Source organism: Prionailurus bengalensis, chromosome D1, assembly GCF_016509475.1.
Source record: "Prionailurus bengalensis isolate Pbe53 chromosome D1, Fcat_Pben_1.1_paternal_pri, whole genome shotgun sequence".
NCBI classification, from domain to species: Eukaryota; Metazoa; Chordata; class Mammalia; order Carnivora; family Felidae; genus Prionailurus; species Prionailurus bengalensis.
In genome coordinates this window covers 113,847,795-113,864,662 of record NC_057346.1, presented here as the reverse complement: position 1 = coordinate 113,864,662, position 16,868 = coordinate 113,847,795, and the positions used below count along the sequence as shown (strand labels likewise).

The 16,868-nt window shown below is 67.0% G+C and overlaps 1 protein-coding gene across 1 annotated transcript; it reads right to left on the bottom strand.

Moving 5' to 3' along the window:
* Nucleotides 1–934: 934 nt before the first annotated feature.
* CDKN1C (cyclin dependent kinase inhibitor 1C) lies at nt 935–3,428 on the bottom strand. The gene is given in 5 exon segments (XM_043582000.1): nt 935–1,545; nt 1,547–1,642; nt 1,744–1,878; nt 2,849–3,113; nt 3,318–3,428. Coding segments are annotated over 4 exon segments (531 nt in total). The 5' UTR covers nt 3,104–3,113; nt 3,318–3,428; the 3' UTR covers nt 935–1,500.
* Between the last annotated feature and the right edge of the window lie 13,440 nt (nt 3,429–16,868).

Here is a 16,868-nt window from a genome sequence, read left to right as displayed (position 1 = left end):
GTCAGTGCCGCACCCGGCCCCAAAACGGTTAACTTAAATACACCACCGGTTCCGCTTTTCTGGGTCCAGGGCACCAGCACAAATCCTGCTAGCCTTCGGTTTGTGCCGCTTTACGTCACCCTTTCCATTGTAAGCCATAATTTTCAGAGGTTTATAGGTCAGCTATAAAAAAATAAAATAAAATAAACCTCCTCTTTTCGACTAAAAGAGAGTACTTGGAAACCAGAAGACTGGTGGGTGCGCGCGGGTGTATCCGACTTCGAGTTCCTCGACTCCGAGTTGCTCCACGGCGGCAACCCACCCCTCCGCACCCCTCCCCACCCCCACCTGGCCCCAGGCGCCTCCCCTTCCCCGGTCCCCCCCCCCCCCGCAGGCCTTCAGGCCGCCCCTCCCCCACTGCTGGCGCGTACCGGCCAGCAACACGTCAGGGCTCCCCTGGCCCGACCCGTGGGGGACCCCGGCCCCACCAAGCTGGGGACCCGGGAGCCGTCGGGGCTCCACCCCGAGTGCCGGCGCCGCAGTAGTCAGGAGGGGGGATGGGCCATGGCCCAGCCCCTGCGAGTGCCCACCTGAGCCCCATGGGGGCTCAGCCCAGCGCGGCTGGGGTGTGGGTGGTTTCCTTGGAGCAAGGGACGCACGGAGCCCGAGAGAGTCTCGGCGCACAGCCCCGCGCGCCTCGAGGGGCGGCGGGGGGCGGTGTGTGTGTGGGGGGGTGTGCAGCAGAGCGAGGGCGGGGCCGCTCATCCCTAAGTTAGGGGCCTAGAGCAGGTGGTCTTTAGCCAGTCCTGCCAGGAGAAAGTCCCTCTCCCTTTGGAGTGGATGGCCTACAGCGTAGCCTGGCCGCCCCCTCTGTCCAGTGTCCTATCTCCCTAACTTGTGGGGGCGCCAGAGAAGAAAGCTGGGAGGCAGGGTACAAGGACACACGGAGCTGACCTGCGGCGTTTTTCGGCCTCTTTATTTGGAACCCGGCGGACGAGGGGCCGGGGCAGTGCTGCAGACGGCTCAGGAACCATGTTAACAGATTTGTCTTCCAGTTTAAAATAGCCATAATAATAAAAGAGACAGAGAAAGCGCGAAGAGAACTGCTAACTAGCTGGGCTTGTTCGGCAGCTACAGCTTGTGAGCGACCCCTCCCCCCCCAGAGTCCGCTATAAAAATAAATTTACATTTGTCGATAACCAGATGCGGGTGGCGTGCCTTTGGCGGAACCAGTAACCGAGCGATCGCGCGGCAAAGCGGCCCGCGCCTCGGCATAAATAGAAAATATAAGTTAGTATAACTTTAAAAACTTTTTGTACAAATATACATGTTTTTTCTTTTTTCCTTTTTTTTTTCTTTTTTCATTTTTTTTTTTTTTTTTGCACTGAGTTTCAGCAGAGATTAAACACTTTATATAAATGACTCTTAAAGCTTTACACCTTGGGACCAGTGTACTCCTCGTGCAGAATACATTTAGATATAAAAGACGTTATTAATACATTGCACAGTTGTTTTTTTTTTTTAAATTTTAAACATAAAACCGAACGCTGCTCGGTGGCAGCTGCCGGCCGGTTGCTGCTACATGGACGGTCCCAGCCGAGGCCCAGCGCTCCTGTCCTGTCCGCTGCCCAGCGGGCTCCCTCGGGGCTCTTTGGGCGCGAGGCTGCGGGGGAGAGAGGCTCGGTGAGCGACAGCACACAGGGCGACCGCCACGACCCCGCAGGGGCCAGCCCTCCCCGCCCCGCGCGCCCCTGCCGCGCCCACCTCATCGCAGCCGCTTGCGCGGGGTCTGCTCCGCCGAGCCCACGGCCGGAGCGGCGCCAGGGGCGGCGCATCCCGCGGGGACCTCGTTCGACGCCTTGGCCTCGGGCGCGGGTCTCTTGCGCTTGGCGAAGAAATCTGCGGGCGGCAGGCGCGCGCGCAGCCGGTCAGGGCGGGGTCGGCCGGGGAACCCGAGCGGGGGCCGGGACGGGGGAGCGGGCGGGCGGGCGGCCGGCCGGGCGGCCAGGGTGGGGGCGCCGTCCCCGCCCGCGCCGAGGTCCGCGGCGGGTCAGCTTTGTTTACGTCGCCGCGCAATGTGCTGTGTAAGCATTTCTCCTTGTCCCGCGGCCAAGCCCCCCGGGGCCGCCGCCGCGCTTAACCCCCTCCGCGCCGCGATCGCCGCGCCCGCCGCGCCCGGGGAGGGGCTCCGGCGGCCGGAGCGGGGACGGCGCGCCCGGGGGCGGGGGGCGGGGGGAGGCCAGGCGCGCGCTCTCCCATCCCTCCCGCGCCCCGCCGCTCGCGAGCACAACAGCGGGGCGGGCCGGGGTGCGGGCGCAGCCGCGCCCTGCGCGCCGCTGGCCCTTTAATGCCACGGGAGGAGGCGGGGACCGAGTGAGGCCCCCGAGGCCGGGGGAGCCCGGCCGGCCGGACAAAGCAGGGCCGGGCCGGGCCGGGGCGGGGCCGCGCGGGACTCACCGGAGATGAGAGGCCCCGGCAGCTTCTTGATCGCGGCGCCTCCCGCGGCAGCGGTGGTGGCAACAGCCGCGGCGGCGGCGGCGGCGGCGGCGGCATTGGTGGCGGCGGCGGCGGCGGCGGCGGCGCCAGCGGCAGCGGCAGTGCCCGGCGCGGGGCGCCCCGAAATCCCTGAGTGCAGCGGCTCGGCTAGGGGCTCCTGGCTGCGCGGCGGCGGGACCGCCTCCTGCTCATCGCTCTCCTGCGGCGCCGCGGCTGGGGCCGGGGCGGGAGCCACCGCCGGGCCGCCGGACGGCGGCGCCGGCGCCTCCCCGAGGCCGTCGAGGGGCTCATCGGCCGGCGGCGCGGGGGGCGGGCTATCGCCTGCGCCCTCCGGGCGGGGCCGGGGCGCCAGGAGCAGGCGGCAGCGCCCCACCTGCACCGTCTCGCGGTAGAAGGCGGGCACGGAGTCGCTGTCCACCTCGGTCCACTGCAGGCGCCCGGGGCCCCGCAGCGGCACGTCCTGCTGGAAGTTGTAGTCCCAGCGGCGCTGGTCCTCGGCGCTCAGCTCGGCCAGGCGGATCTGCAGCTCGCGGCTCAGCTCCTCGTGGTCCACCGGCCCGAAGAGGCTGCGGCAGGCGCTAGTGCGCGCGAACAGGGGGAAGGTGCGGCGGGCGACCAGGCGCTCCATTGCCAATGTGCTGCAGAGACACACGTCGAGCCTGGCCCGGGGCTGCGCGGGCCGGGGCCGCGGGAGAGGAGAGGAGAGGAAGAGGAGGAGAAGGAGGAGGAGGAGGAGGAGGAGGAGAGGAGAGGAGGGCGGAGGCCGGGCGCAAGTGAGACCCCGCGCAGTCGGAGTCTGCATTTGCAAAGGGACGCGGCGGGAGGGCGGGCGCGGCGGCTACCTGGCGGTCGGGCCTCGGGCTGCTCCTGCGTGTCGCTTGCGGTGTCGTCCGGCCGGCGGCCGCGCCCCCTCGGTGCCTGTCCTCGCCCGCTCGGCTCGCTCGGGCCTGGCTGGCACCCACCGAGCGCAGAGCACTTGGCCTGTGGAACGCCCAGCCCTCGCGCGCCCCTTTATACGCGAGGGTCCCAACCCCCCCCGCGCGGGGGCCCCGCCGCGATTAGCATAATGTAGTATTTTCAGTTTCAACAACACGGCGGCGATTGGCCCGCGCCGCTCTGCCCCCGCCCCGCTGGCGGGCCCGGCCCCCGCGTGCCGCCCATTGGCCGCGTGCACACACCCACCCGAGGGCGGGGCGGGGCGCGCGGGCCGATTGGCGGGGCGCGGGCCGCGCGCGGCGGCGGGCGGGGGGCGGTGAGAGGGGCGGGGCCCGAGTTAAAGGGCGCTGCGGGCGGTAACGTGACACCGCGGCGCCCCGCCCCCTCGCCCCATCCCCCCCCCCACCCCAGCACCACCGCCACCCCCACTCCCGCCCCCCTCCGGCTCCTTTGTCTGCCGGCGGGGGCTGCGAGGCGGCGGCGGCGGCGGCGGCGGCGGCGCGGGCGCCCCCTCGGCCGGCGCGCCCTCCTCGGCGCGGCGGGGCCCGGCGTCCGGCCAGTTCCGACTCGCCCCCCGGGGGCGCCGGCCCAGCCGCCCGCGCTCACCATTGGGCCTCCAGCGCCGGCTGACGGGGCTTGAACCCGCCGAGGGCGTCTCGTCCCTAGCGAGGCGGGGTCTTCGGCTGCCCCCGCGCGGCCTGCTGTGCCCGGGGCTGCGTCCCTGGCAGGGTTCCGCGCACCTGGCGCCCTAACACACCTGCTGGCCCTAGGGCCCTCGGAGCGAGAGGGCAGGCAGCTCCACTCTTTCCCCCGAAGGGGCACCTTCAGAGCCGGCCCTTTAGCCCCTGCCCAGCCCTGCTCAGCGGGTGGGAGACCGGAGCCCCTCCGAGGCTATGCCCACCATGTCATGGACCAGGTGCCCAGCACCTCTCAGGCTTTGGCCAGGCCACTCTGGGCTTGGGCCACACGAGGTCCCGCTGTCCAGACCGGCCGGGGGCCGTTGCTCTGGCTGGGGTCCTGGACGGGGCGCGGGAGCCTCCTCCACTGGGGTGGGCCTGGCCCTGCCTCGCCGGGGCCCTTGACTGTGTACATTGGTTCTCTGAACCAGCTTTATCCCCCCCCCCGCCCATCACACAGGGAACCCCCAGGTGGGAGGTGGGGCCAACGGTGGGCAGCAGGTGCCCAGGCAGCCCTGCTCTAGCTGGAGTACCTGTCCCACTGTCCCGGAAGGCTAGCACCCCTCACTGTGCCCAGTAAATATTGTTGGCTGCGGAGAAACGACAGCCCTAAGAGTGACTGGGCAGGCGAGCCAGAGGGCCCCTCCTAGAGGCGTCGGGGAGGAGGCCTGCCAGGGCCTAAACCCCTTCTCCCCCACCCGCCGTGCCTTGGTACGGCCCCAGGTTCTCCCAGGTGGCTCTCGTCCCAGCTGGGCCAGGCCATGGGAGACCATTACTTTCTGCTGCTTTCCCTTTGGTGCAGCCTGTTTGGGGGCTGGGAGCCCAGGAAATGCCTCCAGACCAGTCCACGAGATAAGAGCAGCCCTGGGCTGGGGGTGGGGAGGGTCAGGCACCTGCAGGAGGATCCGGCAGAGGCCTGAGCTGTCAGCCCCTGTCCCCGGTGAGCCCGGAAGCCCAGCGAGAGAATTAAGGCTGACCCAACCGCGACCAGACTCCCCCCCGCCCCGCCGCCACAGGGTCAGGTGGGCTCCAGGACACCCCAGGGATGGGATGCTGTGATAACGTGCCGATGTGTCCCGGAGGAGGTATCCTGGGCCCCGGGTCGCAGGGAGGCCAAGTTTGAAGTGAGGGCATGAGACGAACAGGAGAGGGCATCGGCGCGGGGTGAGGGACAGGGCGAGGTGCTGGGCTCTTGAAAGACGGACCAAAGGCGGTGACTCACGGTTAGTTTTTATTCTGTTCTGTATCCCAAAATTCCCACAGGCGTAGATGCTACAATTTTTTATCTTCAGGAAAATAAAAAAAAAAAAAAGCTGCTGAAGTTTTCTGAAGCTCTGTGGACCGCTTATACGGGGTCATCACCTGGCCTGGGGCTAAAAGGAGGCAGGGCCTTGCCCAGCCCTGGTGCCCTGGTCACACTGGCTTCCCCAGTGCCACAGCGGGTAGTGACCACAAAATGTGGAACCAGGTGGATTCCTCTTGGATTTCCCAAGAGGTCCAGATGCCCTGGCTCCAGCTGTCCTGGAGGGCAGGCTGGGAAGTCGCCCACCCAACCCCCGGATTCAGCCTCCAGGTGGTCTCCCTTCCTCCAGGAAGGAAGGCATCCCGCGCCCAGCCCCGCTCTGGACACTCAGGGGGCCTGAGCTCTCCTCCCTAGCGGGAACTGCCGGGTGCTGTGAATAGCTGTCTGCCCTCGGCCCCCTAAGGGCAGGGGACCTAGTAGGTGCTTAGTAAATGAGCAGGAGTAATGAGCCAGTCCTCCCCACGCACTGTCCTGGGCTGGGGTGCGCTTAGAGGGCCATTCCCACTGCCTTCGTGCCAGCTGAGTTCAGACAGTTGGGTCCCAGCACCCCACCCCCCTGTCTCCGTGACAAGACTGACAGCATGTGACATCGAGTCCTGCCTCCGAGCACTGGGGGTGGCAGTCCCACACAACTCACATCACGCGGTGCGGCAACAGTGGCCACCCTTCGCTCGCGCCAAGGGCCGTCCTGATGGCTTTATGCATCCCCTTGGTGGGGCCTCACCTGTTGTGGGAATGGAACTCTAGCGGGAGCACCATGGGGCGGGAGTGGAGTCGGGCTGCCCCTCCTCCAGCTGCCGGCCTTTCTCTTTGCTTTCCCTCTGGGCTTCCCGTCCTTCCTTGTATTCTCCAAAGGCCATGGGGACATCTCCCCTCTTGGTTGTTAGGGCAGGGAGGTGACCTCCTCTGAGTATGTGACTCTGAATTTGGTCAAGGAGGGTACCCATTGGCTCACTGACCTGCCAGTCCCAAGAGCGGGGCTGGGGCCCTTCCCCCGAGCCAGGGACAGACCTGGGGGAGGACAGCTGGGGGCCTGGAAGTCTGAGAGAAGGCCCAGTCCTCCACCCCGAGGGGCCCCCAAGCTTGCAAACATCTGCCTGAGTACAATAACCAAGCTCCACTTTTGTAATTAAAAGTGTATCCGAAGGAGAAAAGAAAACAAAAGGAACAATGTTTGTACTCTGGGTGGCTGCAGATAACAGAACCAGACGGGGGGGTGCTGGCCCCTGGGGAACAGCAAGGACAGGCTCCCGGGACGCTCCAGCACCCCTAAATCCTGCACGCGTGGCAGTGGGGGAGCCCGTGTGCAGGGTGAGGGGGTCGTAAGCACCGGGCCCCCCGCTGGCATCTCCAGTGCGCATCTCTGTCCTTCTTACCCGGCCCAGCCCTGTTCGCTTCTTCCTCCTCCAAACGAACAGAGCAAGGACCACATCCCCAGCCCCTCTGCAGCTGGGGGGGGGGGGGGGGGCACGCCACCAGTTTGGGCCACAGACAGGAGCAGAAATGGCTTACGCTGCCTCCAGGCCGAGGCCCGTCCAGACCAACCTAGCTCTTCTGCCCTCTGCCACCCCCCCACACCGCTCTGCCAGCCAGATTGGGGGGCAGAGGCGGGGGGGACTGCAGCCCTGAATGACCCAGGGAGCAGAGCCACCACCCCCACAGCACCCTCTGCACACCGACCTGACCGAGATAGGAGTGAAAAATAAAGGTTTATCGTGTTTTAAGCCGGTAAGAGCTGGGGGGGGGGGGGGGGGAGGGGGGGGGGTCTGTTAGAGCAGCCAGCCCTCCCCAGCTGGAGTCACCTGTGTGGCACCGGCCTGTTTGAGGTGTCATTTTTCTGGAAGAGGAGACAGGCCCGGGCAGATTGAAGGACTTACTTGGTCCCGCTCTAGTGGTTACAGCAGCTAACCCACTAACCCAAGACCTCATGGGGCTATTTCTCCCCACGGCGCCCGCCGTGGTCGGCCCAGGGAGTGGGCCCCTTTTGCAGCTGAGGAAACTGAGGCTCGGAGGGAGCCACTCTTGCACACGCGAGTGGCAGAGCTGGGCGGGCCGGGGAGCGCCGTCTTTGGCCACATGCTGCCGCCTGCTGGCTGACTCCCGGCCCGCGTCCCCGAGCTCCCTCCTCCTGGGGAGCCACACGGACCTGTTTCTGGAAGCCCAGGAGGGCCCGCCCCCAGTGTGCTCCCCAGGCCCCTGCGAGGGGTGTGTGTGTGAGAAGAAAACTTCTCCCGGACAGACGGCGGCGTGAGGGGCGCGGAGGGATGTTACAAATGATGACAGCACCAGATTCCAGGAGCCTGCCCTGCACCCAGGCTCGGCCCCTGGTCTCCTTTAATCCTTCCAAGAACCTGGACAGGGAGGCATTTTGATGCCTGTTTTTGCAAGGGAGGAACCAGACGCCCAGAGAGGTTAAGCAACCTACTCAGAGCTCTGTGGCCACAGATGCGTGCCTTTCTCCAGCCCGGAGCCCCTCCCGGGACTTCTATGAGGGGCTGGCGAGCACAAAAGCAGGAGAGGAAAGAAAGCAAGAACCCCCTGACTGCCCCCCCGCCCCCCGCCCAAGCCTAGAGCCGGAGCTGGGCATCTGGGCTGGGGGAGGCGGGCTGTGGCCCTGTCCTGGGGGGACTGAGCCTCCCCCGTGTGCCTCCCACCAGGGAGGTGAGCCAGCTCTTGCCTGGCTCAGACGGGGCCCACCGGGGCAAAGCCCCACGGCCCCGTCCGTCCCCGCCCCCCTGTCCACAGCCCCGGGAAGGGCCAGACCTTTGGCCCCAAGCCACTTCACCCAGCAGTGGCCCTGAACCGGCCTGGCCAGACCCCTCGGGGAGGACGCTGCCCCTCACAGCCTCACCTTCTCCACAAGATGAGGCCTGGAGGCCCCGAGGAGTATGGAGAGTTACAGATTAACTAGCCAGCCTCCAGCGACAGGCAGCCAGCCCAGCTCGGAGCTGGGGCTGGCGGGGAGGGGGGTTTCCTAGCACACTTGGCCCGGGGCCCAGTGCCGGCACAGCCAGAACCTTCCTCCCCGCACCGACTTCCCGCGCTCTGCCGGCCCCGCCCCCAGCCCCCCCAGGACGGGCTGTTCTCGGGGCGGCTGCCAGGCACGTCCTCCACAGGTGCCGGCCTCCCTCCGGTGACGCGTCCACATGCCGCACAACGCGAATCCAAAGCTCGGATTACAGGGGCTGCCTTGTGCTCCAGCCCCGGCTGGGCCGGGGGTCCTCGCTCCCCGGGAATTAGCAGGAGGGGCTGGGCGGGCCGTGGGGGGAGGTGTGGAGGAAGCCGGGAGCAGCCCTGGACGTGAGGGCTCCCTTGCCCCATCCGCACGGCCGGCCAGGCGGGCCAGGCACTGCTTCCTCTCCGAGTGCCGAGCAGAAGGCCACCCCAGCCCAGCTGGCCCACTACTGCTCCGGGCTCCGCACTGGCCATCCCGGGAGGCCCTGGAACACTGCTTATCCCAGACACCCACAGACCTCTGCGGGGCTGGGGAGGGCTCCCAGGGTCGGGGGCAGGCAAGGAGGAGGGTCTGCGGCTGGCCCTGAGCCCCACCAGGCCTCCCGCCTGGAAAGAGCAGGAAAAACGAATCTGGGTGAGCAGATGCCCCGTCCTGGGTCTCGTTCTGCCGAGCCCCCGGCTTCCTGTCCGGTCTTCTTGAGCTAGAGGGGACCCCTAGGAGTCAGAATCTTCTGTCCAGAGGGTTCACCAGGGCCGCCAGCTCCCACCCTGCTTCCAGCACACCCACGCGGCGCTCAGAGAAGCCCGAAAGCCGCGGAGGAGACGTGAGGGCCCCAGCCCTGCCCCCGGCCCCGCAGAGGAGCGAGCCCACCCAGGCCCCGGGGCCACAGAGCACGTACTGGGCCGGGCAGCGTGTAAGCTCCCTGCTCCCGTGACACCCTGAGCAGGCTCCCAGAGCAAGTCGGGCCCCCCAAGGCCAGGGGAGGGGGAGGCCCTCAGCATCTCATCTGTGCAGTCTTTTAGTACATTTCCTAACCCCCGGCACCCAGCTGGGTCTCAAAGGTGAGCAGTGGGAGGTCAGGACAGAGGCCGGGAGCCCCGCAGGCCGCACGGAGTAGGGGCTCAGCAGAATGGGTGCCCGTCCCCTCCCTCCCTCGAGGGCCCGGACACAGTTTGGAAAGCTGCTGAGGTGCCAGAGGTGACAGCTCCCGAGACCCGGGGCTGCGGGCCGCCCGCCCTGAGGCCCAAAGCTGGGCGCTTGCTGCCCCCTGGTGTCCGCAGATGGCACTGCAGGCAGGAGCCCGCCCCCGGGCCCGCCCACCTGCCCGCGCACTGGCGACTGGGAAGGAGAGCCCAGGTGGACCCCAGCGCAGCCCTGGGGTGGGGGTGGGGGTGGGGGGGCCGTATTCATCCCTCACCTGGTGGGGAATCTGGGCAAGGGCCTGGCTCCCTGGGCCCACAAGTCTCCTCGAGTCTAAATGGGGCGGTCGGCCTAACGTGGCCCGCCAGGGCCGTCCAGGGGGGAAGCCTCGTTTTCAAAAAGTACCCCATCACCCCTAGATGTTTGGGCGGGATGGGGGGGGGCTGTCACTCACACATCACTGGGAAATAACACATGGCCTTCTTTCTCCCTACACATGGGTAGGGGGCAGGGAGCCAGGGGGCCAAGGAGCAGGGAGAGGAAGGGGAGGGTCAGCCAGGCTAAAGACGCAACGTTGAGAGCTGGCCATTCCCTCTGGTGCCCCTCAGCCCCCTCCCCGTGCCCCCCACCCTCAGCTTCTCCTCTTCCTGCCCCCCCATCTCCTCCGCCCCCATCGCCCCTTCACCCTCCGCCTCCTCTCCCTCCACTAGTGGTGCTGATCGAAGCCCCGGGCAGTGCAGGCCCGGGCCCCCCCACCGGTTAGGCCTGTCCCTGCCTCGGGGCCTGCCGGCTGCCTGTGGACGCTGTCACAAGTCCATCCACCTCTCACAGCACCCACCAAACCAGTAACCCTAAGTGCACCTCTGCGCTGCGAGCTGGGGCCCTGCCAGGGGAGCAGCATCCAAGAAAGCAGGCCTGCAGAGCGAGCGCCCCACAACGTCTGCTGGCCCCCCAGAGATGAGCCTGCGACTAAAGGAGACCCTGGGGGCTGCCAGGGAAGGCCTGGGCCTACCTCCAAGCTGCCCCCGCCAAGCCCTGAGCGTCCTCCACTACAGGGGCGGTCCGTGCCAGGATGGCGGGACGTGGGGTACAGCGGGAACCCCCAGCAGAGCCCCCCCCCCAGGTCTGGGATGAGGAGGGGGATCCCGGCAAGGGTGGGGGTCCCAGGCGGGGACGGGGTCAATCCCAGGCCCTCGCCCGTCACGGCTGGTACTGAGAGTGAGCCCAGAACGAACCAGATTTCCGGAGAGGGCTTCAGGGGCCGGGTGTGCAGGGCCTGGAGTCCAGCCCAGGAGCCGGCGACCTCGAGAAGGCACCGAGGAGCCTTGGAGGCTTCCAGCTTAGGGTCCAGGGTCCTGAGGTTTAATGGAGGACGCAGGTGCCTCGAGCGGAGAGGATGGGAGGGGGGCTGAGGAATGGCTGAAGTCAGGCGGCTGGGAAACGATGGTGTCCCAGGCCAGGGCAGGGGCTGGGGACCCCGGAGGGATGAGGCCAGAGGGCGCTGGGACCCTGGGGTGTGGAGGGCGTGATGAAGGGGGCAGCAGGCCTTTGCTGGGCAGATGGGGGGCGTGGCCACAGTCCACGGCAACCCCCCCCCCTCCGGTTCCTGCTGGTGGCCACTTGGTGGCTCTTCCCTGTCTGGCCACTCTAATGCCGGCAGCATGCACGTGGCACAGGGGTTGGGGCAGGGGACAAGGTAGGGGCACTGCCTGGCTAAACCACGAAGCTTTGGGCTTTGGAGTCAGGCACGGCAACTGCCTCTTACTGGAGCTGTGTGACCACGGACAAGTCGCTTAACCTCTCCGTGCCTCTGTTTTCTCCCCTGCAAGGCTCCTGAAGAGTCTCGGGGGCCGTGTCCACACGTGCCTGGCGCGGTGGCCAGCACCCTCCCCGTGGCCACTGTCTCCGCACGCCTAGAGGGGTGGCCGAGCACGGCGCCAACACCAGCGGCCCCCTCCAGCTGCCACTGTCACGTAAGCTGGACATTTGCTCTGAGTGCAGGGCCGTGGGCTGGTGGGGAGACTCAGACCCCGACGCCCCCATCACGTGCCGTTCCCTAATAACCCGTAGGGCACAGTGGAATAGTGTTCACACGCTGGGCAGCGTGGACAGTGCCACCAAGCCCTCCAGAGCCCTGGGGGTCCGTGGGGCACAGGTCCCCGCGACTCTGCCCGGCGCTCAGCAATGTCCTCGGCCAGCCCCGGCTGGACGCTGGTCGGTACGCAGCTGCCGTCGGCACACCCTCTCTGTGCCGGGCAGCCCCGTGCGTTATCTCACCGAATCCGCCCAGACCATTTCACAGATGGGGAAACTCTGTCAAGAGGACGAGCCCCTTGTCAAGAGCTGGTAAGTCCCGGAGATGCCAGCCTGCTGGGGCTGACTGCAGGCCCCCCTCCGCCCCCCCCCCACCCCGCCCCGGCTCCATCCATCCTGAACGCACTGGCTGCTGGGTCCTACAGATGGGGCCTCCCTGCTGAGCCCCTCCCCCAGATGCTCTGGATTCTGACTTGGGGCAAACAGTGGAGCTAGTGGCCGCCTTGGGTTGGACATCAGCCACGGTAGCCTGGAAGCCCACTGTTGGCCGTGGGTCCTTGAACAGGCCCTCCTCCCCGAACGTCCAGTCGGGATCCAGACCGGGAGTGTTTCCCTGGGGCCTGGGGGGGGAGCGGGGGGGCCTCCCCTCCAGGGGCTTCCAGGGTGGTGGGTGGAGTCAGAAATAGGTGAATAAACCAGGGCGGGGTCCACGGCCGGATGAAACCGGCTCCAGGGAGGATTCTCAGGGTGAGTCCCGTGGGGGGAAGGGGCTGAGATGCTGGGGTCTCGCTCATCTGCAGTTTATCAAACGTGTGCAATACCCAGCTGTCACTGGAGCTGAGCAGGGGACCAGGGGCCCGGGGGCGGGAGGCGCCAGGGCCCCTAGAGTCCGGCCCAGCCAGGTTCCAGGGCTCCCAGAGCACGGAAGACAGGCTACTGAGTGTGGCCGTCCCCAGCACAGACCAAATACCCAGGATCCCTAAGCGCCATCCAGGCAGGCGGAAGTGACCGCGGGACAGCCGGGGGGCTCTCTAGGGTAGGAGGCTGTGTGGGTTTGTGACTTCTCTTCTGGCTCCCTGGAGGTCCTTCCTGCTTCCTCCTGGATGGATTCTCCATGAAGTTCCCAGCGGGCAGAGGTTCTGGAAGACACTGGATGGTCAGAACATGGCATCGTTCCCTCCAGCCGGGGGACGAGGCAGCAGGACAGCGGAGGCCGTGCCGGGGGGACCTAAGAGGCGGGCACATTCCAGGCCCCTCGGGCATGTGCCTGGGGGGGGATGGGGGCGAAGCACCGGGAGCACACGAACAGGAGCGTGTTCCTGCCACTTATTCTGCCTCAGTTTCCCCACCGCAGCCTGGTGAGCAGGTGTGGGGCCCCAGCCCCAGCTGCTCTGAGTCCTGCTCTCCTGGACGGTTCAGAGGCCTGCCTCTCCCTGATTTTCCAGGCTGCCCTTCTGCCCTCTCATGCCCCCTCGGAGGCCCTTGCCAAGCCAGACCACAGCTCCTGGCCACTTCCACTCCGGCCTCCCTGGTTGGACACCCCTCCTTCGAAGCTGTTTTTCTCCTGAGCACGGAGGTCAGGGCAAGGTGTCCCTCTGGGGGGCTGGAGGTAGGGTGCCCATGACCCCGTGTTCCCATCTCCATGCTGCTACCCCTACCCCAGCGCCTTCTCTCCTTCCTCTGGGCCAACTTCCAGCATGAGTCTGTCTGGCCTGCAGGGACCCATAAAGGGAGAGTGGCCAGCCATCCTGGTTTGTCTAGAACTCTCCGGGTTTTTCCCTGGAAAGCCCCATGTCCCAGAAGCGCCTCAGTCCCGGGCAAGCTGGGGCCGCGGGTGCCTCACGCCAAGCCTGAGTTTCCCCAGACAGGGTCCCCTGTTCCTCCTCTGCTCTGGCGGGAGGAAGGAGACATAACCTTCCCAGACTGTATCCCACCCGTCACGGGGGGACCCCAGGTCTCCAGTCTGCGAGCCTCCTGCCATGGGCGCCTCCAGCATCCTCCACTGGCTGTCATGAGGGGCCCCCGCCGCAGCATGAGGGACCCTGCGTCCCAACACACAGCCAGGGGCAGAGCAGGGCTCAGTGCATGCAAGGTGTGAGCTCGTCCATCCCAGGCCTCTGCCCCCGAGCAAGCTACTCCCTTCTTCCCCCTGACTCTGCGGTCCCTGCATCACTAGAGGCCCGTGGAGAAGCCCCCGGTAGCTGGCAGAACCTCCCCTCTAACCCAAGGCTCAGTCCCCTGAACCCACCCGCAGGGTGAGTCAAAACTGGCCTGGCATTCAGCTCAAGAGACCCCGCTTTGGACACGGGCCAGCCCCTCCCAGACCCCAACCCCGGGAGCCTACTCACAGACTCCAGCTCTAGAGCATTCCTTGGCACCTGCCAGCCCAGCCCCTCCTATGGCACCTGCAGAGGGACTTGGCCCTCTGAGACCCTTAACCAGGTGGCCTCTGGGATGGAGCAGATAAGCCGCAGCCGGGACCCCGATGCCCACAGCAGGCCGGGGTGCCCCTTGTAAGGCTATGACTCCAAGAACAAGTCACCAAGTGGGAGTCGGCATCCGACACCCTCTCCCAGCTGGCAGGGGCCCCCTGAGCCCCCAGCACAGACGCCGCTGTGGGGGTCTGGGCGCCCTGCTGGTCGAGGCCCAAAGCTGCGCCTCGGTGGAGACCCCCCCCACCCCGACCCCTGGTCTTGGTCGTAAACTGGCCAAAACCCTGTGGGCATCCCCGAAGAGGTAACATTTGAGGTGGGCCCTCGGGAAATAGAGTAAGAAACACTCAACCCACGAAGGGGCTCATCCGCCCAGGACGAAGCCCCCGTCAAAGCCCCGGCTCGGGCCACAGCCCCAGACCACGCTCTCCTGCACCTGCCCACTGACCCACGTCTCCGCCCACCCGAGCGCAGAGTTCCAGCACGTTCTCCCTTGAGAAACCCTCTCGGCTCCCGGGGCTCTCACTGCGGGGGCTCCCCCGGCCACGCCCAGTCCATCAGGACCGCCCCCCGGGGGTGAGCAGCTCCCCAGCCCCCACCCCAAGTCCGCGGCCCCCTCACCCTGTGCCTCCCCCGCCCAGCCCTCTGGAGCTCCCCAGGGAACCCCGCCCCCCATGGAGAGCTGGCCTCACCCCTGCTCTCCAGAATCTACTCTTGCCCCACACACGCTGACACGGGCTCTCAGTATACACCCCAAGGCTGGCTCACCCCTCTGCCTCTGTTCAGTCTAGCTGGCTCTGCCCGCCCCTGGCCCATCTTCGCTCATCCTTAAGACTCCTTGGAGGCATCACCTCCTCCGAGATGCCCTCCTCCCTAACCCCAGCCCTGATTCCTCCAGTGGGCCTGGATCAGCCTCACCCTGCAGCCTGTTTCTGGGAGAGGCAGGTGGGTGGCTGGGTCGGCCCCGGGGCCGGAGTGCGTCCCGGGGGGAAGTGCAGAGCGTTTGTTGAGTGGCTAAGCGAGGGGGGCTGGCTGCTCTGGAGAAGGACGACCGGGCCGGGGATCCCAGGGTTACGGGTGCTCCTCTCTCCTCGCCCAGCCCAGAGGGCAGTTTTCCCACACTCCGGGACCAGGAAGCGCCCGCCCACACTGAGCCAGCTCACGGCAGATCCTCCCGCAGCCCCGATCCCTTCGGCCCCGACCAGTTCCCAGCCTCCAGACGTCCTGCTAGAAGCAGGAGGAAGGGAGGGGTGAGTAACCAGCCCCTTCCTGCCCACCCCGCGTGCTGCTGGGTCCCCGCAGCCTCCCCGACCTGCCCTGGGGCAGAGTGGGGACTCCCACCCCACCCTCTCCTGCCTCTTTACCCACAATTCCTGCCTAGGGAATCCAGAAGGAGCCAGATGATGTCCCAAGCTCCTGGCCAGGCCCTGGGGTTTGGAGGGGCAGGTGAACCTCCTGGGGACAGTCCCATCCCCCACCCCCACCCCCACAGAGCACAGAACCACCTGAGCTCCAAGCCTCCTCCCAGGGCTGTTGAGTCTACGACACCGTGTCCCCCTACTTCCCAGGCCAGCCTTTCTTAAGGAAAAGCCCGGCTGGTGCGCCTGCCCCAGCTCGGGGCTCTCAGCACGACTCCTGAGCCTGACAGAGAACAGGGGACACTGTCCTCAGATACAAACACCCCCCGCCCCCCCGTTTGCACTGTCTGGACTGAGCTCTTCCTCAAACCCAGGCCCACTGTGTGTGGGGGGGGGGAGGTGAGCCGCTCCCCCTGCTCCCCCCGTTGCCCCGGGGCCCACTAGCCTCTGCCCTGAAAGGCCCCGACCGCAGGCCGCGGGCTCCCCGGCTCTGCCCCGAACAGCCGGACTTTGGTCCCCGCCTCCCAGCCCTCGCCGGGCACCGCGGGAGGACCTGGCCCAGGAGCCTGGTGCCCGGCGGCTTCCCGCTCTGCTCAGCCACAGGTTAACACAGGCAGAGGGGACTTCACATCTGGGCCTATGGTCTGGCTCTGGGGGACAAGCAGCAGAGTCCTGGCCCGGTGCCTTCCCTGGGGTACTGTGTCTGACCCCGAGGCCGAGTGCGTGTGCTCCCGAGGATTCCAGCAGGGAATCCTGGGGACCGTAAGCCCCCCTGCAAGCCCCACAGACAGACGGCTTGGAGCCAGGCGTACCTGCATCCGGGTCTCTGGAGGCCCGGCCAAGGGGGTACAGTTGCTGCAGGTGCGAAATGCGGACCAGCGTCCCAGGATCGGCAGGGGAGGTGGGGAGAGGGCCCAGGAGCCGTTTCCAGAAATGTTCCTGTCCCCCCCCCCCGACCCCCGGCCCTCCTCTGGGTCTCTGTGCAGACCCCAGGGAGGGGGCAGGCCAGACAATGAGCCCTGCGTTCCTTTCCCTCCCTCCACCCCTCTCCCCTCCTCTCCTTTCCAGCCCCTGGCTCCCGTCCCTCTGCCCACCCCATGCCCCGACTGCTCTAAAAGTCAGAGTTCCTGCCGCCCCACCCGAGTGAGAACAGGGGCTGTGTGGGAAGTGGCGGGGCGGGGGGCAGGCTGCTACGCCCCTGGGCCTGTAAGTGGAGGTGAGGCTGGGGCTCCCCAGGGAGGGTGGGTGCCCCAGGTCACCCCAGGAAGGCCAGGGCCTCAGGTCACCGGGAGACCTCAGGTGCCCGACCCCAGCACTGGAACGGCCAGGCCGGAGCTTCCTCGGGAGGGCTCACCCCACTGGAGCGGTGCCCTAGGGCCGGGCAGGCACCGGAGCTCACTGTGGAGAGGACGCCCCTGACCAGGACCCCTTGCGGTGTGGAGCCTGTGAGCGGCCGGCTGACAGCCCCTGACCCGCGGCTCTCAGCCTCTAGCCTCCACCCCCCAGCCTCCCCGAAGCGGGAGGGGGAGGGTGCCAGGAGGGCCAGCCCCAGGTTTC